General features: G+C 52.0%; 2 protein-coding genes across 2 annotated transcripts; both read left to right on the top strand.

The window, feature by feature from the left end:
- The first annotated feature begins 1,748 nt into the window (after positions 1-1,748).
- Positions 1,749-12,839, top strand: Unc119b (unc-119 lipid binding chaperone B). Its single transcript, XM_076922509.1, has 5 exons — positions 1,749-2,038; positions 5,537-5,650; positions 8,092-8,203; positions 8,330-8,502; positions 9,930-12,839. Exons 1-5 carry the CDS (start codon positions 1,792-1,794, stop codon positions 10,040-10,042), a joined length of 759 nt encoding a protein of 252 aa, XP_076778624.1. The 5' UTR covers positions 1,749-1,791; the 3' UTR covers positions 10,043-12,839.
- A 2,234-nt stretch (positions 12,840-15,073) lies between these two features.
- On the top strand, positions 15,074-24,226 carry Acads (acyl-CoA dehydrogenase short chain). The gene is made up of 10 exons (XM_076922508.1): positions 15,074-15,237; positions 16,748-16,911; positions 21,313-21,462; positions 21,675-21,786; positions 22,184-22,335; positions 22,542-22,712; positions 22,792-22,929; positions 23,120-23,215; positions 23,382-23,438; positions 23,518-24,226. Exons 1-10 carry the CDS (start codon positions 15,192-15,194, stop codon positions 23,668-23,670), a joined length of 1,239 nt encoding a protein of 412 aa, XP_076778623.1. The 5' UTR covers positions 15,074-15,191; the 3' UTR covers positions 23,671-24,226.
- The last annotated feature ends 456 nt before the right edge of the window (positions 24,227-24,682 follow it).

Genomic DNA, 24,682 nt, shown 5'->3' with positions numbered 1-24,682 from the left:
ATTGATGCCTTAAAAAACAAGTCCTCAGTGTAGGAGTGAAGTGGCTTAGATACTGGGGAAGTTACTACTTTCTGGTCGCGGAGCACAAGGTGTGTCTGCCATGCAGCCCCAGCTTGCTGATTTGAGGCAAGCCATCTTTCGGGAAGCAACAGAACTGCCCTCCCTGTCTGCAGAGAAAAACCCTGTGATGTCAAGCTTGGCTTGGGTGCACCAGCTCTAGGCTCGAGCTGCCTGGTTTGATTTGAGGCAGACTGCCTGGTTACTAAGGGACTGCCTTGGAAATCAGTCACAGTCACACCTCTTACAGTGGCTAAAGAGACTCTGAGCTGTGTTGGGGGTCACAGGGGAGGCAGTTACTGTTTAATGCAGTAATTCTCTATTTTCCTTCCTTCAAACTGCTAGGATATGTCTTTGTCTTTTTTTTTTTTTTTTTCTCAAAGAGAGCCGCTCATAAACAGTACATGCCTGGATCAGCACCACGTCAGGAGTAAGGGAGAGATCGACAGCCACATGGCAAGACGGCCTCGGGTACTCTGAGTACCTCAGTCGTCTGCACCAGACCTTGCTGCTGGTTGTGTACCCTCAATCGTGACTGAATTATTTCCCTAAATGTTTATACTGAAGGTTGTTGTGAGTCACATTTGATGCCTCAAGGAGAGCCTGTGAAATGAAGCTCGTATGTGCACCCCCACATCCACACACAATCCTGACAGTCCTGTCTAAAGCTGCCACTGAAGCTTCACTCTGAAATATAACTAACAAATTCTCTAAAACTGAGAAATAAAGGCCTCTGAATGGGTATTCTTTTTTTTTTTTTTTTTTTTTTTTTTTGGTGTTGTTGTTTTTGTTTTTGGAGATAGGGTTTCTTTGTGTAGCTCTGGAAATCAGAAATCATTCTCCAGTTTCCTAATCCTGATAAAAATGAAACTGTTAAGGGAGGGCGGGGTCAAAAAAATAATGAAACTGCAGATCCAGGTGGTGGCAATGCATAGTTAACCCAGTACTTGGGAGGCAGAAGCAGGTGGATCTCTGTGAGTTTGAAGCCAGACTTGGCTACATAGTTCCAGGTCAGACAGGTTATATAGTGAGACCCGTGATCACCTGTCTCCAAAAATGATAAATAAATAAATAAATAAATAAATAGGACACAGGGACTGGAGAGATGGTTCAGTGGTTAAGAGCACCTTTTTCCCCCTCCAAGAGACAAGGTTTCTTTGTGTAACCCTGGCTATCCTGGAACTCAAGAGATTCTCCTGCTTCTGCTCCCCCCAAGTACCAAGATTAAAGGCATGCACCAGCAACTTAATTAATTGTTAGACTTGTTTCAAAGCCGTTTGACTAAAAATATATTTCACTTTGTTTTTATTTTACTTTTTAAGAATATATTTTAAATATCAAGAGTGACTGGAGTGTGGTGGCGCACGCCTTTAATCCCAGCACTTGGGAGGCAGAGGCAGGCGGATTTCTGAGTTCGAGGCCAGCCTGGTCTACCGAGTGAGTTCCAGGACAGCCAGGGCTACACAGAGAAACCCTGTCTCGAAAAACCAAAAAAAAAAAAAAAAGAAGAAGAAGAAGAAAGAAAGAAAAGAAAAAGTGACTGGAGTGTGACGATCCTCCTCAGGTCTCAGCCCAGCCCTATCTCCCCTAATAGGCTCAAAGTTGGCCTGGGAGGCGGCTCCCCCAAAGGTCCCGCCCCCAGGTGCCCGGGCCCCGCCCCAAGGCGGCCGGGCCCCGCCCCCGCTCTCCATAGTTACGGCGCCCTGAGGTGGCGGCCATCTTGGCGGTGGAGCGATGAGCGGGTCGAACCCGAATGCTGCGACCGCGGGGTCGCAGGCCGGGCCCGGCGGACTGGTGGTGGCTGGCAAGGAGGAGAAGAAGAAGGCGGGCGGCGGCGTCCTGAACCGGCTCAAGGCGCGGCGGCAGGGGCCCCCACACACGTCCGACGACGGCACGGGGGCCGTGGTCACGGAGCAGGAGCTGCTGGCACTGGACACGATCCGCCCTGAGCACGTCCTACGCCTCAACCGGGTCACCGAGAGTGAGTGGCGGGCGGGCGGGCCGCGCCTTCCCTGGGCACCGGGCCTGGGAGTCCATGGCGGGCTGGGCCGGGTGGTGGCGCCGGGGTCCGCTCAGGCCGTGCTTCTGACGGCCCGGTTCCTAGACCTGGCGAGCAAGGCGTCTAGAGTGCGACCGCATCTGGGCCGGGTCCCACCCTGTCGCCTGTGACCCCAGCCCTCAGCCAGGTCCCTGCCCATCCTGCCGATCTGCCTGCCCCCAGCTTCCGCCGCCCTCTGGACCAGAGCCCCTACCTGCCGACTCCGCCTTCCCCTCGGCTCTGCCTCCTGACAGCCCCTCCCCCACTCGACCTTGCTTTGGTCCCCCCTCTGGGGTCGGGGACCCCTTTGTGTACAGGTAGCTTGTGCGTCCGTCAGACACGTGGCTGTTGCATTTGTTGCATTTCTTAAACTGCACCACACTAAAAAAAAAAGAAAAAAGTTTAAAAGTTTGAGCGTTTTGTCTTAAGTTGGCACTAGGATCTTGCTCTCGAAATTTTCTTTTTCTAGTGAATTTACAGTTTGTCAGGGTTTCAGAAGTATGATTTATTTTTTAACATGGGAAGTCACCTTACCTGTCTTTCTGCCGGTGTAAGGAATGGTGGGAAGAGATACGTGTCTGTTCCCTGACGATCTCTGTCTTTTGGAAGCTGCCCAGTCCAGCCCTGACCTGACTCCCTTTCCCCCAGGAGTTTGCAGTCACCTGGTTAGCCTTGGTTTGTCCTCCTCACCTCCCTGCCCTGGAGACTTCTAACCCCACTTACCTGAAGGATGCCAGAGTGTCCGCTGGATTGCTTCACTCTGCCCGGGGCTGTGAGATGTAGTTCAGGTTGTTCTTAGCAGCTCCTGGGGACTTGGGAATGGAGTTTGAGGCAAAGTGTCCATTAACTGGTTGAGCCTGTGCAAGGGGAAACCTCCATCTCCTAAAATAGTTTGAATTTGATTTTGGATGTTTGGTGACCCAGTTTCCCAGCACTGTTTGGGTTGGGGCTCTCTTTCGTAGGCCCGAAAACAACTTAAGATAGTCATGCTCTTGCGGTCCCAGAACAGTGAAAAGCTGATTCAGTTCTCGGTTTTCACGGGGGATTTGAAAGTACAGAAATGGTTAGCACCTGGCCACTAACACCCTGTGAGCCCCACTGCTGAGTTAGGACTGTCGGATGCCTGGCCCCACAGACATGCCGAGGGCACTCAGGTCTCCCCAGAACACTTGAAAGTGATGTGCCTTGTCCATCTCTGCAAGTCCTTAGAGGAAGCCACAGACAGAGCTTAGTGGCCTTTGGATTTTATCTCTCTCAAGTTTTTCTGTTCTACAGGCTGTTTACTGAGTGAGTCCCACAGACACAGAACCTCTGCCACACGCTCTCCAGTTTGCCATCTCCCCGAGACCAGCATGCTTGTAGGACACGAAACAGCTAGCACAAAAGAGCTGAGATAGTGCAGCTGGAGGAGCCGCTGTGGGGCCAGCCCAAGGCAGCCGCATCTTTGTGACCTGGTTTTGACTAGTTCTTGGGTTGTAGGCACAGCTTGGCCTCATACTCTTCCTGGCCTTGCTCATGATGCATGCTTTTGTGCAGCAAACTAAGAATGGGTTTAACCTTTTAAGTGGTTGAAGTGGATGTTCAAGTCTTGTTACATGTGATTATTCGACTTGGCTTCCGAGGGCACCGACAGTTCCGTTTCGAAGATCTGCACATTTGCTTTACTTCCTGTCCATAGACCTCTGGGTACAGTGAGAGCAGAGTGCTTATGTCATATAGCTGCAGAGTCTGAGTTACTGGTAACCTGGCCTTTTCCAGAAAAGTTTGATCTGTTTTTTTGATACAGTTGGCAAACAACCCTTGTATTATTTTTTTAGTATGCATTAAATATTTTTTAAAATTTCAGGCTGGAGACATGGTTCAGTGGTTAAGAGCACTGGCTGCTCTTCCAGAGGACCCAGGTTCACTTCCCAGAACTTGCATCAGCAGCTTCAGCTCTCTGCAGTTTCAGTTCCAGGGAGTCCAACACCCTCAGATAGACACACATGAAAGCAAAACACCATTGCACATGAAATAAAAATGAACAAGCTTAAGAAAAAAAACTAAAAAAACAAAACAGAAAAGCTATGCTAGGCAGTGATTGTGCATACACACCTGAAATCCTAGCACTCAGGAGCCAGAGGCAGGCAGAGCTCTGTGAGTTCGAGGCCAGCCTGGTCTGACAGTCAGGGCTACACAGAGAAACCTTGTCTTCAATAACAACAACAACAAATATTCTTTGACAATTTCATACATAGATAATGCATCTCTGAACTTCTCTCTCTGTCCTCTCCCCTTTTCTTTTTCGAATTTCCTAATTTTGATAATACAAGAGAATTTTGGGGCTGAGGAGATGGCTTCATGGTTAAGAGCACTGGCTGCTCTCCCAGAGGACCTGGGTTCCATTCCCAGCACCCACATGGTGGTTTACAACCATGTTTTAGGGGATGTGGCATCCTTTTCTGGCCTCCTTGTACTTCTGGCCTCCTTGCTGACAGTGATACAGGCAAAACATGCACCATACACATTGTGGTGTTTTGAATAAGAATCACCCATAGGCTCATATATTTGAAAGTTTAGTCATCAGGGAGTGGAACTGATGGAAGGATTGGGTGGTGTGGCCTTGTTGGAGGGACTGTGGCACTGGGGTTGGCTTGGAGATGTCAAACAGTTCGCAGAAGACTCAGCCTTTCTGCAGCAGCTGCCTGGATCAGCATGTAGCTCTCAGCTAGTGCTCTATCCCAGCGCCTCTCAGCCTGTGGGTCGCGACCCCTTGGGGGTGTTTAATGACCCTTTCTCAGGGGTCACCTAAGACCATCAGAACACATAGATGTTTACATTGTGATGCACAACAGTAGCAAAGATAGTTGTGGAGTAGTAAAAACAGTGTTTTGGTTGGGGTCACTAGACCATGAGGACTGTGTTAAAGGTCGCAGCCTCAGGAAGGGAAGGACACTGCTCTAGCTCCGTGTGCTGCCATGACGGCAGACCAGCCCTCTGAAACTGTAACCCGCCCCTAGGTAAACGCTTTCCTAAGAGTTGCCTTGGTCATGGCGTCTGTTCACAGCAATAGAACAGTAACTAAGACTTACATAAAATAAAAATTAATGTTAAATATATTTTAAAGAAAATATTTGGGCCTTGAGAGATGGTTTACTGGCACTGGGTGCTCTTTCAGGGGACTCAGGTGTAGTGCCAGCACCCAAAAGGCATCTTACAACAGTAACTATGACACAGAGGATCTGAGTCCCTGTTCTGACCTCTTCCAACATTGCACGAATGTGCTGCTCCCATGCAGGCAAGCACCCACCCATGCATATAAAGTGATGCACCTTAAAACACAGGAGGATGTCTGGGGAACATTTTCAGTGAATTGCATAGAAGACACGTGTGCTTTAAAACCAGGGAATGAGATGATGGTGCCTTTGGAAGGTCATTAATCCATTGGCCTCTCCTTTTCAGATTATTTGTGTAAACCTGAGGACAACGTCTACAGCATTGACTTTACCCGCTTCAAAATCCGAGACCTGGAGACGGGCACAGTGCTCTTTGAGATCGCCAAGCCTTGCACCTCAGGTGGGCCTGGGTGTTGTGGTCACGGCCCAGGAAGGAACGGTCTTTGGGAAGCCCAGTGCTTGTGGGCCAGCACGTCTGTTTCTGGGACGCCACTGCACTGCACGTTTGTCACTGGTTTCTTTCATCGCTTCCTGTCAGCTTGCCTGCCAGTGGCACACCAGTTTAGAGCTGTGTTAAAAGGCTGGTGTGTGTGTGTAAGTGTGTGTGTGTGTAAGTGTGTGCCTGTATGTGCCAGAATGTACAGGTGGAGACCAAAGGGCAATTTTTGTGGAGTCAGTTCTCTGTTTCCACATCTGGGGGGAGGGGGGTGTCCAGGGAGTGTGTGGCAGGCACCTCTGTGCACTGAGCTAGCTTACCGGCTGGGTCTTGTTTTTTAGGACGGGTTCTTATGTATCATGTTGGCCCAGAACTTGCTGTGCAGCTGAGGGTCCCCTTGAGCTCCTGAACTGCTCCCTTCCACCGTGTGCTAGGATTACAGGCACAAGTCACCACAGCCAGCATAGAAAGTTGACATTTCATGGGTTGTGACACTGTCTAGCTTCTTCAGTGAGTTGCTTTATGTAATTGTGTGTGTGGCTCAGCCACTTTTTACTGAGAGGGCACTGAGACCCAGAATTCCCTGATGACCCTCCCCTAAGACCCTGTGCTTGTTCTGTGCTTCATGCTGTCTACAAAGGCACCCTGAGCCCTGCTGCAGCTGGGCTGTATGGAGGAAGGCCTGCCCAGAGTCCTTGCAGCCGTGAGGCAGCTCCCCCAGCTTCTTGCTTGTCTGTGAGCAGGGCTTTTCCTTTCTTACCAAGCCCTGGTTTAATGGTTTTTCTTTCTCTTTTTTGTTTTGTTGGTTTGTTTGTTTCCAAAGATTAAAAAAAAAAATATGTGTGTGCTCCGTCTGGGTGGGGTTTGTGCACATGAGTACAATGCCTCCAGTGGCCAGAAGAGGGCGCCGGGGCATTGGATCCCTCAGCTGCCTGGCCGGTGCTGGGAACTGGACTTGAGTCCTCTGTAAGATCAGTAACTGCTCTTAACTGCTGAGCCAGCCCCCAGCCCCGTGGTCTGCCTGCCTCCCCCACCCTCAACCCCCAGATTATTCTAAGTGTACAACAGACTCCATGAGAACATTTCTGTGACTATAGGTGACAGAAGATGAGCCTGGGACTCGGTGGTCGACCTCCTGAGGTGCAAGGGGAGCTGGTCCTTTTACTTCCCTCTGTTTGCTTTATTTTCTCGTTTTTGAGACAGTCACATGTAGCCAGAGCTAGCCTCAGATTTGCTGTTTAAATGGAGGTGACCTTGAGTGCTTCCTGCACAGAGCTGTGCTGGTTTTAATTTTTATTGTTACTGTGTATGTGAGTATGGCATGCGTGTGAACACGCGTGCTAGGGCAGGAAGGAGGTCAGGATAGCTTGAGGGCATTGGTGCTCTCCTCCATCATGTGGGGTCATGGGGACAGTCACAGGCCTCCAAATACCGTTACTGGCTTAGCCATCTTGTGGGTCCCTCAACTGGGATTTCTAATGACTTATTGTTTAATAATTTTTTAATTTTTATTTTATGTGAATTGGTGTTTTCCCTGCATGTATGTCTGAGTGAGGGTGTTGAATCTCCTGGAGCTGGAGTTATAGAGAGTTGTAAGCTGCCATGTGGGTGCTGGGAATTGAACTCAGTTCCTTACCCTATAGGAAGAAGTCCCAAACCAGGGTAGTATCTCAGTGCCCCTGGGACATCACAGGCAGAGATGCTTGATGCTCAAGGCACCCACATGCTCAGACTGGTAGAAAATTCCCCTCCGCATTCGTATTGTGACCATTATAGATCTTTCATGTGGAATCAGCAGTAGGCTAGACCAGGGATCCTTGCCCATCTTTCCAGGTAGTCAGAGGATTGGGCCTGGAGTGGCCTGCAGTAGACATTAGTGCCGTGCATCTGTAGGTCAGTCAGTGTCTATTTGAAATCGACAGTACTCCCAGGATGCACCTTTCACTTTGGGACCTCTGTGACCTTACCATCCTTTATAGAGGTTAGCACTCTGGTCCCGTCAGTACAGACCTAGTCTATATTATCAGATCATGTGAGAGCTTATATCCAGCTTGTGTCTTCTTATTCCACTCCAGGACATGCCACCCACTGCCCCAGATTCTATAAGGCAAGTAGCATAATGTTTTAAGAACAGACTTTGGTCTGGACCTGCGTTCAGAACTTTGCTCAATTCTGTTCTGTTGGGAACTTTGGGGGTGACTTAGCAGTTTTGACCTGAAGTGTCGTCATCTGTGAAATCAGAAGAAGTAGCTCCTCCCTGCAGGGCTGCTATGAGCCTGGTACAGCCTGGTGCACAGCATGTACCCAGGAAGCAGGGCTGGAGAGTTGTAACTAGTGTGTCAGTCAGTCTGCGGTGTGCTGTGGGCATGCGTGTGCGCTCACAACTCAGCTCTGTGCTCTTTCAGACCAAGACCAGGACGCAGAGGAGGAGAGTGTCGACGTGGATATCAGCGTGGGACGTTTCGTTCGGTATCAGTTCACACCGGCGTTCCTCCGCCTCCGGACCGTCGGTGCCACGTGAGGGCTGTTATTTTTCTGAGGGCAGCACATTCCACTTGCTCAGGGAAGAATGTGCTCTGTGGGGCTGAGGCTGGCTCTGGAGGACTGAGGAGGAAATGAGATCTCACAGAGATTCTCCTACAGGGTAGAGTTCACCGTGGGTGACCGGCCGGTGACAGGTTTCCGGATGATCGAGCGGCACTACTTCCGGGAGCGGCTGCTGAAGACTTTTGACTTCGATTTCGGCTTCTGCATCCCTAGCAGCAGGAACACGTGTGAGCACATCTACGAGTTCCCCCAGCTCTCGGAGGACGTCAGTACGTATTCCGCCCTCCCACCCTCCCTCTGACTTAGCCCCATTCTGCACAAGAGGCAAGTGTGGCTCGCTAGGTGTTAGGCCATGTGACCTCAGACTCTGCCTCTGTGGACTAAGAAGTTAGCACCCCACTGGAGTCAGTACCCCAGTCTGAGTCGCTAAGGCCTGTCACTATTGCTCAGAGCTCCACTGCGTCCTGCTTACTTCTGGGCGGACGCGTTCTTACCTGTGTTCCCTAAATCTTGTCCCTAGTGATTGCACACTCCGGAGTGGGCGCTCCTCTCATGACACTCGGACCCAGGTGGAAAACCTGTGAACTGGGCAGGGCTTCCTGACAATATCTCAGTCTGGTTTGAGCTGACCTGGATTTCCAGATACTTGCAAGATTAGATCAACTGGTGAAACCAAACTGTGTAAAGGGTGTGGAGTTGAGTCTGAGTGTCAATGCAATTGCTGCCGCCTGCATGAGCTCAGAGAACGTCACATTTCCACACTCTGACACCTGGGATCCTTTCCCCAGGGACAGGAGCTGGCACACGGTTCTTAAATCAGAACCAACGGGAGGCAACTGTCATTGTATTTACCTTCTTCCAGTGTGGAAAGAGCTCAAGGAGAGGGTTTAGACAGACACACAGACAGGCAAAGGGCCTCCATCTGGATCTGCAGGTGAACACCAGAGCCCTCTACAGACCGGCTTCCCCTCTGTTCCTCTGACTGGGTACCTAGGGTTCTTTTGGCTGCAGGCCCATAAGCAGTAGGAGGATAGAGATATGAGGAAGAGTGTGGTTCTTCTCCCGGAGGACCTGGGTTCCGTTTCCAGTGCCTACACTGTGGCTACTCACAGGGCCTCTGTAGCATGCATGTGCTGCACAGATGTCTGTAGGCAGGCAAAGAGACCTGTACACAGAAGTGATATTTTTAAATTAAAAAAAAAAAACCAAGTGGGTTGGTTATGATGGTGCCCCCCAACCTCAGCCCCCAGTTCTTGGGAAGCAGAGGCAGGCAAATCTCTGTGAATTCAAAGCCAGCCAGAGTGGTACAGTCAGTCCTTTCTCCACAAACGAGACAACCCAAGGAAGCGGGTACAGAGGGGCATGCTGCTCTGGTTTTTACTGGGATGTCCAGAGGTAGCAGCAGGCCAGCAGCGAGGGCTCAGTCGCTGGACCGGCCAGGAGCATGGGGCAGGGAAGTGGCTGTGAATGGGGAGAGGTTTGTCTCCTAGGATACCGGCACAGAGGTCAGGGTAGGATGACCAGAGAGTTGATTGTTCCTTGTATAGAATTGGACCTCACGGTCCAGCCGGAGCCCTCCAGTCTCCCTCTTCTGTTCTGCTCTTGTCTGGGCAGAACAGACTCAAACTCTGCAAAGCGCTGCTGTTTCTTATGCCCAGCTGTGGGGCAGACTCACATAGTGTGCTCTCCCCTGCAGTTCGCCTGATGATTGAAAACCCCTACGAGACGCGCTCCGACAGCTTCTACTTTGTTGACAACAAGCTGGTAATGCACAACAAGGCGGACTATGCCTATAACGGAGGCCAGTAACTGCAGCAGTGGTGCACAGGGAGGCGCTCTGCTGCCACCACGAGGCACACAGCCGGAACTGCAGCTGCTGCCGTCAGCACCCACCTTGACCCTGGTCCAGGAAGCTGCAGCTGAGTGGCCATGTTTTGTGCTCCAAGGAGGTGCCAGCCAGCAGTTTCTCTTCCCAGTGTTTGTTCCCTGCCCCTAGTTCACAGAGGTATTATAGAGAAGTAAAAGATTAGGGTAAGGTTCCCTTCCCAGGGTCCAGATAAAAGCTTATATGTGTGTAGTCTTAGCCGTGCACTGCTTATCCCGACAAGCCTGCTGGTCCGGGCACAGCTGTGTCAGAAGGCTTGGGCTGGGCCAGCCTGCAGGGTCCCAGTCCTCTGCAGGTTCCTGGGTGTGGTGGGCAGCTGAGAGCGGCTCACTTCTCCCTCATCCCACGTCGTTGACACGGTCTGTCCTCGCCTGTGCAGTTCGGCAAACTGGAAGAAACTTGAAGAGAGACCCGGGTAGGTCAGAGCCTGGGCTAAGGCGCTGGTCTGGGAGGTGGCACCAGAGTCCAAGACAAGTTTTTGAGGAGCTTTTTACCTGCCTTTGAGAAGCCACAGCCAGGCCTGGAGGAGAGAGGCCATAGTGTCAGCCTAATGGTGCCTTCTGTTCTTGCTCTGCTCCCCTGGCCGTGACTTTTTGTCCTGCTGTGGCCCTTGTCAGTTTGGTTCACAGATCATGGTGTCTCTCGAGTTCAGTGCAGGCTGCTTGTGCTTTGTGCTCCTTATTCTCAGACTTCTTTGTGGGGATCTTTACGATGTCAGTGTTTAGTGCCCAGGATGCCGAAAGCTCTCCAATAGGACTGACCGGCTGGCTCCTGGCTAATGTGGAAGAGGCGTGGATGGGGCTTTATCGAGAGCTGACTGTATGCAGTGAGCCTGGAAGAGAGGCTCTGGTGGGGGTCTGGCTCCAGAGCAGAGTCTCACGGTTAGGAATGCTTTCCTGTTTACCTTTCTGCTAAAGTCATTCCTAGAGCCAATCTGCCACGTGGTCTGAGGAATGCATGTTCTGATCCTGCCTTCAAACTGCTGCATGTGTAAGTGTTTGGGAAGGGCAGCATAGGCTGAGGTTGCCTGTCAGAGGGCTGCCCCTTTCCTGCACTTGTGGGCCTCTCACGTCCTCAGATCCCCACTGACTGACTCCCACCCCTCTGGCTCCGTAGGCTGTCCCTGTGGGCGGCTCTAGGTCTCTGTGGCTGGGGTCTGTTTGCCATTGAATGAAGGGCAGGTGTGCAAAAATGTCTCTGAGGCACCATATCACCTGTAATGCCACCTGTGATGAGACCAGGGCCCCAAAGTACTTGAGAGAAAGGTTGTGCTTAGCTCAGTGTCGCTCTGTCGGCTTCTAGAGCATAGTGGCCTTGGGTTTGGACCCATGCTCTAAATCTGGCCAGCACCTAGACTATTTATTCTTCATGCTGCATGGGATTTACCCACTGAGCTGGGGGAGCCCAGGTGCCCTCTGGTGGGCACCTCCTGACCATTCCAGCGGATCTTAGAAGTGGGGTCCACTCCAAATCTAGGTGCCTTAAGTGTGCCTCTGCCCCATGTGCTGCTGGGAGCTGCGGGGCCATTGTTTTTCCTCCCCTGCAGACAGACATGAACAGTCTCTGCCTTTTCTCGTGTGGCTCCTCTCATGAGAGCTCCATGTTCTTGACAAGCTTCCTAGTCCTTGCTCTCTTATAGAGTCTGAGGAGGATTTTGGTACCCAGTATTTAGGCAAATATTACTTAGGATGTGTTTCCTGGAGCTACGTGGCCATTGGTCAGTGGAGCACAGTCTGGCCTGCTCCTGTTTCCTTTCTTTTGTGCTGGCTTTTGCTCGGAGAGCCAAGGAGAAGGAGGAGCCGGCAGCTGGCTTGAGAAGGGCTGCATCCCCTTCCCATCAGCCTGTTTTCAGTGAGAGCCCACTGAGGCCAGTGCCCAGTCATCTGGTAGGATGGAGCAGTCTTCTTTACCTTCTGAAGGGCCAGTGGTCTGTGTCCGGCTACTTAGGGAAGCATCTTGCTGTTTGGTAGAGAGTTTGAAATTCCAACTTTTGTGCCTGACTTGAGTAAACTGGAAGTCATACTTTGTAAATAACTGAACAAGCAGAAGCCCAGTCAGAAGTCAGACTGTCCAGGAACACCAGTGGCGACAGTGGCTTCCTGTGATTCAGTGAAAGAGAGAATCAGTGCTGGAGGTCAGCATGCCCCATGCCCAGATTAGTAATCTGAGTAGATGACAGCCCAGGGGACCTGGTCCCTGCGCTGGCCAGAGCCCTTCCTGGCATGAGGCAGAGTTCTGATTGATCTCCGTCCTTGCCCCATGCCTTGGGACCAAGCTGCCCTTCTAAACCATAAATATAGGAGTAAAGACAGCCAGTAACTGAGCTGACATCAGCTGTTATGTCAGATTAGCTCAACACTGTCTCAGAAGAACCTTCTGAAGCTTCTCCGGGCTCTGGGCATCTGATTTCTAGTTCCTAGGGGCAGCACTTTGCCATATCTGGGATGGGCCATAGACTTAGATTCTGAAAATATCCACATTCCAAGTCCAGAGCATCCACAGGGAGTCTGGAGGAGGTGGGCTCACGTTTGTTTCCTAAAGGACCATGTGTTGATGTCACTTGAGTTGTGAAAATCTATTTTCCCTGTAAATCTATTTTTCACAGAATATATGAAACATCTCTGTCCTTAAAATCCTCATTCCAAAACAAATCAGGTGATTCTATTTGTATAAGATATTATTTTACCACAAGAGACAGTAATAAAGATTTTTCACAATATGCTCACTCTGTCCTGCCTCCTGATTGGGCCTTTGGGGGCTTGGGAGGTGGGGTGGGGTCCCAGTCCCTTTGCTCAGTTGTTGTATTTTTGTTGACTTGGGTGTCACTGGCTTATAATTGGGGAATAAAATTGAGAGTCACCAGTTTCTTTTTAAAGTTTTTCTGTTGTAGGTTTTACTCGGGGACTTGGAGTTAAACATTTATGGGATGGAGGGTGGGACGGCTCTGTAAGAGCACTGACTGCTCTTCCTGCGGACCTGGGTTCTGTTCCCAGCAGCATCTACACCACTGTCCCAGCCCTAAAGGTAGGCTTGCCAGTGTACTCTGTACATTTCTGAACTGAGCATGGTATCAACATGCTTTTAATTTAGCACTTGAGAGGCAGAGGCAGGCCAGTCTCTGAGGCCAGCCTGGTTTACTATTCCAGGACAGCCAAGGCCACATAGTGAGATTTTGCCTCATAAAAACAAAGTCCAGGCAGCCAGCCATGGCTTGTATTGTAATTCTTGGGGAGGGGGGGTAGGGGGCCTCTTTCACCCCCTTAGCTCCTGAGTAACTGCAGGACATTCCTATGCCTGCTCTAGGCTGTGTTAGCTTCCCAAGAAAGACAGACCTGGCATTTTTATTAGTAGGCTGCAAGCCTATTTTTTCTTTTCTTTTTTTTTTTTTTTTAAAGATTTATTTATGTAAGTACACTGTAGCTGTCTTCAGACTCACCAGAAGGGGGCATCAGATCCCATCACAGATAGTTGTGAGCCACCATGTGGTTGCTGAGAATTGAACTCGGGACGAGCAGTCGGTGCTCTAACCACTGAGCCATCTCTCCAGCCCCTTCTGTTTGAACTTTCTAATTGTGACTGAACTTGTAACCCTGGACATGTAATGAAAATAACCAAACACAGTCTATACTTGTTGGGTAATTATTAGTCGGTCTTTGTTCTGTGAAACCTGTTCAAATAAAGAGGCAACCTGATTGCCAGTCAGTCAGAGCCTCCACCCTGCCCTGACCACCTCTTCCTCTGAGGATTCTTTCTTAGTCTCTCAGGCCACCATGTCAAAGGCTGCAGAAGGCCCCAGGCAGGTTCTGGGGATAGAATTCAGGTCGTCAGACTTGGCAGCAAGTGTTTTTGCTCACTAAGCCATCTTGCAGGCCCATAAATTTCCTCCCTTTTTATTTTTAAATACTTCAAAAATATGGGTTTGAGTGGTGGCACCTGCCTGTAATCCCCCCATTGAAGAGACAAAGGCAGGGCTGATCTCTGTGAGTTCGAGCCTTGTCTCAATTCTTTAATGGCAAGTTCCACTCTGGGACAGAGTGCTGAGGGTGCTAGAACCCTTAGTGGCGTTATTGGGCAGTCAGTCAGAGCCTCCACCCTACTCCCGGCAGGGCTCTCCGCTCAACCAAGAGGTGCTAAAGACAGTATCTCTTTCACTTCCACATCTTAGGATGGGCGTGGGCGTGGGGGTGGGGGGAATATCTTTCATAAATACTGAGCCCCCCTCAGCCCTTTTTGAATCCACAGACTAGTGGGAGAGATGAATAGTGGGGAAAAAAAATCCCAGGGTGAAGTGTAAATAAAAGGCTGGATGTTAAGGACCTGTGGGCTAGGAATGGTAGCGGGACATCCAGGCAGGAGGGCAAAAGCTGCTTGCCTTGTGTGGTCCGAGGAAAGATGATCAGGGAGCCAGGGATTCCGCTGTCAGCATGCGGAAGTGGGTGGGCAGGCGAAGGTACTAGGTCTTTTCTTCTCTCCCTAAAACTGAACCCAGTGCCTTAGGTCTGCCAGGCAGGGGCTCTACCGCTCAGCTCTATTCCCCACGCCCTCTTTAAACTTTTATTTTGAAGACACCGTAAGGTTGCCCAAGCTGGGCTTGAATTTACTCTGTAATACAGGGAGACTTTGAACCTGCAATCCTCCTGCCTCAGGCTCAGGAGTCGCTAGAATTACAGGTTTGGACCGTGTGTGTGTGTGTGTGTGTGTGTGTGTGTGTGTGTGTGTGTGTGTGTGTGTGTGAGGATGATTGCTTGTTTACTTTTATTTTCATGCGTCTGCGTTGTCAGCAGCCTTCCTAGAGACGGAGCCAGGGGAAGGAGCCGGCAAACTTCGCAGTCTCCGGATTGGCAGAAGTTAACTTCCTGCGAACGCTAGAGGCCAGGACCCCAGAACGCAAGTCTGTCTCAGGCCCCGCCCCTGCAGCCAGATGGGCGTGGCTCAGGCTCGGCGCCCGCCCCTCCTCTCTGGGCGGTGGGCGTGGCCCGGCCCGCGCACTTCGTCGGCCCCGCCCTTGCAGCCAAGTGGCCGTGGCTTCCTCCAGAGCTTGCTTGCTGCAGGTGGTCCGGGAGATCCGTGCCCATGGCCGCCGCGTTGCTCTCCCGGGCCGGTGGCCCTGTCTGCAGAGGTGAGTGAGCCCGCGGAGCCCCAGGGCTGGTCACAGGGCGGAGATCACGGCGACGGGTCCTGCTGTGGCCCCGGGCGGATGAGCGGGCAGCAGCCCCGCGGCTGCGCGCGGCCTTTGCCCTAGTTCAGTAGCTTCTGGCCAGTGTAAGGCCCAGGCTCTGCAGGAATCCGGGCTCCTGCTTGGCTCCCTTCTTGAGGGACACACATCGCCACCTCCCCTTTTCGCGGCCCCATCCGCACCCCTAACCCCATTTCAGCCCCAGCTGAGGTTCTGGGTGAGTTGATCCTCCATACTGGGGGCCCTGGCATTGAACTCTGACCTGTGACCTTGGAAGTGACGCTCAACCTCTCTGCATCAAGTGGTCCAAGTGTGAACTGTTTCCATCCTCAGAGCTGCATTAAAATCACAGGATGCATAGTGGTTGGCTTCTAACGTGTGTTTCCATAATGTTAGCAATTAGTTATTTTTAATAGCGTTTTGTCTCCTCTGTAGCAGCCCTGACACTGTGGCCACCACTTCCTTTGGCTAATCCAGATCCACATTAACAATTAGGATTGTGTTAAATCAGCCATTAGTACTTTAATCCTTCCACTCCCGGGAGCTGAGGGCTGTTTCTTGTCCACATTTATAGAACTCCACACCCAGTGAAACTTAAAACCTATTTCTGAGGTGTTGTAAATGGATTATATTGAGGATTGAAGTGTTTTGTGAACAGTTAAGCATTCAGTTAGCCTGGGCTTTTCTGTAACAGCCCTGTTGACATTGTATCAATAAAGTTTTTTTCCCCTCTGAGACCGGGGTTGGGGGTGGGGAGAGGTGCTCTATTTTTTTTTTTTTTTTTTATTAAGTTTATTTTTGCATGGCAGTGTTTGCGCATGCCTTTAATCTCAGCACTAGGGTGGCAGAGGCAGGTGGATTTCTGAGTTCCAGGCCAGCCTAGTCTATAGAGTGAGTTCCAGTACAGCCAGGGCTATACAGAGAAACCCTGTCTCAAAAATATATATATAAGTTTATTTTTATTTTATGTATATGAGTGTTTTGCCTGCATAAGTGCGCCATGTCCCACAGAGGCCAGAAGAGTTTGTCGGAGCCCCTGGAACTTTAGTTACAGACAATTGTAAGCCACCCTGTTGGTGGTGGGAACTGTACCTGGTTCCTCTGAAACAGCAGCAAGTGCTCTTAACTGCCGAGCCATCACTCCGGACCCCGGGATGAATGAAGTCTTGACATATTGCCTAGGCTAGCCCGAACACCAGCTCAAATCATTCCCTAACTCAGTGTCTGCTGTTCTTACAGAAGACCCGAGTTCAGATCCCAGCACCCATGTTGGGCAACTCATAACCCCCTAAAACTCCAGGTCCAGAGGATCTGACGCCCTCTTTTGGCCTCTGTGGGCACCTGCATGCATATGTACATGCATAAACACAGATTCCCAGAACCATAAAGAGAAAGAAATGAGTCTTAAGCTACTTAGCAATGTCATTCCCTAACTCGGAGCCTTCTCTGATAGCTCTCCATGTTCGGGACTGGCGAAGCTTACACACGGTTTACCAGTCTGTGGAGCTGCCTGAGACACATCAGATGTTGCGCCAGACTTGCCGTGACTTTGCTGAGAAGGAGCTGGTCCCCATCGCAGCCCAGCTGGACAAGGAACATCTGTTCCCCACGGCTCAGGTGAGAGAGGCAGCCTCCGTGGCTCACAGTGGACAGTGGTGGCCGCCAGAGGCACCACGACCTTGGGTAGGAGGCTCAGAACATGCTCTGAATGTTTGCTTTGTTCAGCATCTGGCCCCTAGGCAAGATTTGCAAACATTTTAAAAAGATGTATTTATTAATTTAGTGCGTTTGTGTGTGTGTTTCATGGCCTGTCAAGGCTAGAAGAGAGAGTATCATATGTCCCGAAACTGGACTTACAAGCAGTTATGATCCGTCATATGGGTGCTAGGAATTGAACCCTGGTCCTCTGCAAAAGCACCGAGCACTCTTAACCTCTGAGCCGTCTCTCCAGCCCCCATTCGTTGCTTTCTTGCGACAGGCTCTCAGTATGCAGCCCTGACTGGGCTGGAATTTTTGCTCTGTAGATCAGACTGGCCTCAGGCCCACAGAACTCTCCCTGTCATTGCCTCTTGTGGCTGATAAAGGCGCAACCTGCCACACCTGTCACGGTGGACATCTTAATAACTAGGTCGTAGCCAGGCAGTGGTGGTGCACGCCTTTAATCCCAGCACTTGGGAGGCAGAGACAGGCGGATTTCTGAGTTCGAGGCCAGCCTGGTCTACAGAGTGAGTTCCAGGACAGCCAGGGCTACACAGAGAAACCCTGTCTCGAAAAACCAAAAAAAAAAAAAAAAAAAAAAAAAAAAATACCTAGGTCGTTTTTGTAAACTGTTATCATCATTATCCTATGTGTGTATATGTGTGACAGTCCTGTGCTATGGGATAGTATTTTGAGTCTTCATTGCCCTTAAATTCCATTCTGTACCTGGAGGTTTAGAACGCCATCCAGTAACCGAGACGTAAACAGATCACATCCCCAGTTAAGAGACACAAACACTGACCAGTAACCGTGTGATTCCGGAACCACCGAGCAAGCTCTAGCTCAGGTGGCAGACTACACTGTCACAGATGCTGCCTCGCTGTCCCTCCCCGAGCTGCTCATGATTTCCTCCTGCTTGCTGCACTTCTGCCAGGTGCAGGTGTGTCATACTCGGTACCGTATCCAGTGATCCCATCCTGGAGACATGACTGACAAGATTGGGTGCCTGTGTTCACCCACGAACCTGCAAGGAACATTCTGATGAGCTTCCCTTTTTAACAGTGGAACTGGAGAAAGTGTATTTGCAGAAAGAATGCAGTTATAAGAGCAAAGAGTTGGGCGTGGTGGCGTGCGCCCTTGATCCCAGAGGCGCACTGAGGCAGATTGCTGTGAGTTTGAGGCCAGCCTGGTCTACATAGCGAGTTCTGGGCCAGCCAGGGGTACATGAAAACACTCTGCCTGGAAAACAAAGAAAAGGCAACAAGAATATAGATGGTAGCTGGGCGGTGGTGGCGCATGCCTTTAATCCCAGCACTTGGGAGGCAGAGGCAGGCGGATTTCTGAGTTTGAGGCCAGCCTGGTCTATAGAGTGAGTCCAGGACAGCCAGGGCTACACAGAGAAACCCTGTCTCGAAAAACAAAAACAAAACAAAACAACAACAACAAAAAGAATATAGGTGGTAAAGCATGATGTATTCCCGAGGCTGAGGCGGGAAGACCCCAAGTTCAGAGTCAGCCTGAGCTACATAGTGAGGTAAGAACCAGTCAAAAGCCCTACAAAATCCCCAAATCAATAAAAGCAAAGGCATAATAATAATAATAATAATAATAATAATAATAATAACAGCAACCCTTGCCTCTGACGTTTGTGCACTCCAGGGGGGTTTAGCAGCACCCCAGAGTTCGTCATAATCTCAAGTTTCTGCAGGGCCAGACATGACATTCTGTGAGACAGAATTCTCAGAAACAGACTTCCGAGCCACCTCCTCCTCAGGACCCGAAGCGTAGACATTCCTAAGCTCTGGCTGAGGAATGGTTCTTATTCTCGCAGGATCATAGTAGCTGACCTACAGAAGGGCCAAGGGATGGCCACTGAGAGGAACGTGGGCCAGACTCCGGGAGAAGGCTGGCGCCAGTGTCTGCCATTTGGATGTTTCACAACCAAACTGGACTTCAGTCTTTTTACACCTAAACTAACAAAGGGAAGAAAGAAATGAGTTTACAGTACCAGCGTTTACAGCCAGCTTCGGTCATTTTCTTTGGGGTAGAGGTAGCGCTAGGTTTACAGTCCTGGGCCCTCAGGGGCCTGACACTCTCAGCTCCTTCTCAGTGAAGGAAAAAGAAATGTTTTAATATAGCTTTTTATAAACTTAAAAAATATATTTGGCTGGGCGGTGGTGGCGCACGCCTTTAATCCCAGCACTCGGGAGGCAGAAGCAGGCAGATTTCTGAGTTCAAGGCCAGCCTGGTCTACAGAGTGAGTTCCAGGACAGCCAGGGCTACACAGAGAAACCGTTTCTGTCTCAGAAAAAAAGAAAAAAAAAAGATTATTTAAAAATATATTTGTATGTGTATGGGTGTTAGGTGGGCATACATGTCTGGACACATGTGCGTGTTTGGTGCCCAAGAAGCCAGAAGAGGACATTGGATCTCCCAGGGCCTGGGGTTACAGATGGTTGTGAGCCATGGGTTCTGGGAAGGGAACCCAGATCCCCTGAGAGAACAGCGGTGCCCTTAACCACTGAGCCATCTTTCCAGCTCCTTTTGTAGACTTTTATTTTAATCTATTTCTTTTGCAGTGCAGGGCCTGGTAGCCCATGTCTGTGATCCTAGCACTTGGAGGTAGAGGCAGGAGGACCAGCTGTTCCTAAATAAATAAATAAATAAACAATCAGGTGGCTAGAGACTAAGAGGCCATGAGTCTGGGAACTGGGGTGTGAGAGGATTAGAGGGTGGGGAGACAAGGGAGAAATGGGGTGGAGCACTCATATATAAAATTTTAAAAAAATAAATAAATGAATTTTTTAAAAAAGCAGTGTGGGAGGTAGCTCACCTGGTGGTGTTGGCACGCACTGCCTCCAGCTTTGAGTACGATCACCCCATAAGCTGAGTGTGGTAAGCAGTGGCTGCCTATAATCCCAGCACACAGGAAGTAGAGGCAAGAGGATCAGAAGTTTAAGGTCATAGCAATCTCCGGGCCAGCCTGGGCTACATGAGACCCTGCCTTAAAAGGAAATTTATTTTTGAGAGAGTTTAGTACATGAGTGCTTGACCTCATTTCTCCCCCATCTCCTCCCTGTGACCCCTCTTATTTCCCCCAACAAAGTTACCTTTCAGGTCCCAGCACACCGAGGGGTGGCTCACAACCATCTGTAACTCTCTGGTCCCAGAGGATCTGGCGCCCTCTTCTGGCCTCTGTGGGTACTGCACACATGGTGCACAGACAGGCATGCAGGGGAAACACTCAAAGCACACAATAACAATAAAGGAAAGATTTAAGTATATGGAGGGCACACACTGGGTGCCATTGTCTGGAGCTCCTGTGCATTCTGTAGCTGCAGGGGATCATGGGACCAGCCTCTGAGGGACACTGAAGGGTGACTAAAAAGATCTAATGGTAGTGACTGTTCTACCACTGCTTGCCTCAGATCCTCGGAGGCCGCTGGCTTAGGTCATTCTCCCGAAGTCAGGTGGGCCCTGCTGTGGTCCGCACGTCTCCGGACATCAGGCTCAGAGGTGAAGGCATCGACTGCGTCCTCAGGGGCCGAGCTGAGTGATGGAGGGAGCCGGTTAAGATTCTGTCTGTTCAGCTCAGTCCCACCCACTCACGCCCATTACCACCCACGCCTTAACCGCTGCTATTACTGTAACTGTCCTCACATAGAAACCCCAAGCGCCTGTCACGGCTTGTCATGGATTCTTTCACTCCAGGCCCTGGGTATACAACAGTAAGAGAAAAAGACAAAACCTCACAAGGTGTCTGTCCTCTTGGACAAGGAAAAAGACAGTAGTGAAAGGAACATGTCAATAGAAGAGGGGTTCCAGCTGTGAGTGCAGGATAGGGTGGGGTTGGGGTCAGCAGATGTAAGGAGAAGAGGTGGCCCATGGAGATTAGTTATGACAGAGTCAACAGCGAGATGGCACACTCAGAGGTCCTGTGGGGTGTGTGTGTGTGTGTGTGTGTGTGTGTGTGTATGTATGTATGTATGCTCGTGCGCGTATGTGCGTGTGGGACTGAAGAAAAGTCCTCGTAGGAGAAAGCTTTCTGCTTCTTACCTCCAACTTCCCCAACAGACTCCCTCTACCTGTTCCCTGCTGCAGCTGTGGGCTGAGATGCAAGCATTGTCAAGTGTGGACGCTGCACGGCTGGAGTGGATGGTGCTGCATGCTCGTCTCAGCTGGGGGAGTGTGACCTGTGACTGGTGTGAATGGTCAGGGTCGGGGTGGTCTGAGCGTGCAGGTTCTGCCTCAGGGGCTGGAGAGCTGGGGAGAGTAGGCTTGAAGCAGCTGTCCCTCATGTGCCTTCTCCCCCGGGGCCAGGTGAAGAAGATGGGTGAGCTTGGGCTGCTGGCCATGGATGTCCCAGAGGAGTTGAGCGGTGCCGGCCTGGATTACCTGGCCTATTCGATCGCCCTGGAGGAGATCAGCCGGGGTTGCGCCTCCACTGGAGTTATCATGAGCGTCAACAACGTGAGTCTCTGGGTCACACGACACAGTTGGGGGAGCCGCGTGGCTCTGTGTGGACCTTGGCCGTGTATCCAAGCACGTGCAGCCAAGCACGGCCAGCCTGGGCTCCGGGACTTGTCTCCCTAGGGTTTCCTGAGTCCTTAGTCCCCAGGGAGGGCCTCTGGAGAGAGTAAAGACCCGGGGTGGGCTCATACTGCTCTCTGCTGTCCCGTCAGTCGCTCTACTTGGGACCCATCCTGAAGTTTGGATCCTCACAGCAGAAGAAACAATGGATCACCCCTTTCACCAACGGTGACAAGATCGGCTGTTTTGCCCTCAGTGAGCCAGGTACTGCACAGTGCGGGGTCCCCTGTCTCCTTACCTCAGAGTCAGGGTGACAGACAGAAGCCAGATGCCCCCAGAGGGAGAGGCAGGCTTGGGGCCTGTTGTCCTGGAGTCTTGAACTGCTGAAGCAGGCCTCACGGGCAACTTGCTGGGATGGGCTACAGCTGCCTGGACATACCAGGAGGCCACCCATGTGGGGTGAGGAAGGTTTGGCTTGAAGACGACCCATGTCCCATGCCTGTTCTGATCCCTGTGTCCTTGTGGATGAGTCTTTGAAGGTTTGGTACAAGGTCCCACCTTTAGAGCCCAAGTCGCAGGGACTTTGTGCTTGGCAGCCAGGGCTCTGAGCTAGATGCCCTGGGCCTTGAGGGATGGGTCCCGAGCTCCGTGTTTGTGGCAGGCAATGGCAGTGATGCAGGAGCCGCTTCCACCACTGCCCGGGAAGACGGTGACTCGTGGGTCCTCAACGGGACCAAAGCCTGGATCACCAACTCCTGGGAGGCTTCCGCCACGGTGGTGTTTGCCAGTACAGACAGGTCCCGGCAGAACAAGGTGGGCCAGCAGACCCCTGGAGTGGTCCTGTTGGAGCGGCTCCTGCTGGGGCTGACGAGGAGCCTTTCTTTCCCCAACGGGGTTCGCACTCCACCCCAAAGCCAGCAGAGGGCACAGAGGCTGGAGTGGGGGCGGGGCTTGAGCGCGGGTGGCTGCGCGCGGCTCTAGCAGCGGCTCTCCAGACTCTTGCTTTTGGAACCTTCCAGGGTATCAGCGCCTTCCTGGTCCCCATGCCAACTCCTGGGCTCACGCTGGGCAAGAAGGAGGACAAGCTGGGCATCCGGGCCTCATCCACAGCCAACCTCATTTTTGAGGACTGCCGCATCCCCAAGGAGAACCTTCTCGGGGAGCCTGGGATGGGCTTCAAAATAGCCATGGTGAGCCAGGCTACAGGGCAGCACCCTGGGGCCAGGCCCTGGGCCCAGCCTACAGCTACTGACTGCGCGGTCCCCACAGCAAACCCTGGACATGGGCCGCATTGGCATCGCCTCCCAGGCCCTGGGCATTGCCCAGGCCTCCCTGGATTGCGCTGTGAAATACGCCGAGAACCGCAACGCCTTTGGGGCACCGCTCACCAAGCTCCAAAACATCCAGGTAGGGGGTTGGAGACGGGGCTTCAGGATCCGGGGCGCAGGGGCTAAGGGAAGGAAAGCTTGCTTTTCACTCGCTTGTCTCACCCCCTCTACCGCACCCTACCACCCCCACCCCCAACCCTACCTCACCCATCCCCACCCTTGGGAGGGAGAGCACCGGTTGGTTGACGGGTGGGGCTGGATCGTTGCAGTTCAAGCTGGCAGACATGGCCCTGGCTCTGGAGAGTGCCCGCCTGCTGACCTGGCGCGCTGCCATGCTGAAGGACAATAAGAAGCCTTTCACCAAGGTGCCCGTGGGGAGGGGCTCCCAAGGCTCGCTCGGAGGTGGGGGTGGGGGAGGGGGTGGGCACCACAGGCTCTGAAGTCAGGTGCATGCTGCTTACAGAGGGTGTTGAGCCGGGGGGTCCCTCTGAAAGTGAAGACGTTGACTTTGCCATTCTTTGGGGCGGGCAGGAGTCCGCCATGGCCAAGCTCGCTGCGTCAGAAGCTGCAACCGCCATTAGCCACCAGGTGAGCACCGAGCCCCCGGCCATTGCCCTTTCTCCAGGGTGGGGGACTGCTCCCTCCTAGTGCCTGTTTCCCCCCTTAGGCCATCCAGATCCTGGGCGGCATGGGCTACGTGACAGAGATGCCAGCCGAGCGGTACTACCGAGATGCCCGCATCACTGAGATCTACGAAGGTACCAGCGAGATCCAGAGACTGGTGATCGCTGGGCATCTGCTCCGGAGCTACCGGAGCTGAGCCCTTCTTGGGGACCTGCCTGCCTGTGGACCGAGGCAGAGGGCAGAGCCGCATGGCTTAACTTTGAGGCCTGGTCAGACCGTAAAGCGACCTGCCTGTCGTTCAGCCTGTTCTGCCTCTCACTGTAGCCTCCTCGTCAGACTGGGGGACAGTCTGTCTCAGGGAGAGGGAAGGCCAGCTGCTGTGACCTGCAACCTAGAAATCAGTCGTCAGCTCAGAACTGAGTGAGCCTGGCTACCTCTTAACCAACAGTGCCTCTGTCTCCATTTGAGCGCCCCCTGGAGGCAGGGCTGAGGACAGCTGTGTGACCCTGGCCCTCCCCGTGCCATTCCCATGAGCCCTCAGAGGCAAGAACTCAAGGGACAGGACAGGGGTCAGGAGGGCGGCGGGGTGGCCCAAATGGCACGAGTTTCAGTGTTTGAGTCCCCAGGGTTGTCGTGGGAAGGCCGGGGCCTGGGTCACAGCGCCCTCGCTAGAGGTCAATTGAGTGCAGGTGTTCTGCTGGGCGGCTGAAGAACCAACCGGCTGTGGCAAATAAAGCTCATCCGAGCCCTGACTCGAGCCCGTGTCTTTCTTCAGGCCAAAGCCCGCCCCCAACAGTGTGTGTGTGTGTGTGTGTGTGTGTGTGTGTGTGTGTGTGTGTGTGATCCTTGCTTGGGAAAGCTGGGTCTGTCACCTAGGTGAGTGGAGAAGCAGCCAGCAAGGAGGCCAGGGGTCCTCAGACTGGGGCTGCAGGGCTTGTCCCAGTCTCCCAGTGAGCAGGTGGGACAGGAGCTGTCGGGTGTGGACTGCTGTGCCCTTCCTAGACCTTAAGTGACAGGGACAGTGTGAGCTTCATCCTGGGGATTTAATAGATTCCGATCGTGCCACTCGCTGCTCCCGTGCGCCCGGGGTGTGGGTGTGGCTGGCACACCTGTGTCTGAGGATGCTTCCTTCCAATGCTCCTGAGGGCAGAGGGAGGCCTCCGAAGCTTGCAAAAGCGGCCCTGCTTCCTCCCGGATCCAGGTGAGTG

The sequence above is a fragment of the Arvicanthis niloticus genome, chromosome 24 (genome assembly GCF_011762505.2).
Source record: "Arvicanthis niloticus isolate mArvNil1 chromosome 24, mArvNil1.pat.X, whole genome shotgun sequence".
Lineage (NCBI taxonomy): Eukaryota > Metazoa > Chordata > Mammalia > Rodentia > Muridae > Arvicanthis > Arvicanthis niloticus.
The sequence above is the reverse complement of the archived record's forward strand: the minus strand, read 5'-3'. Positions and strand labels throughout refer to the sequence as shown.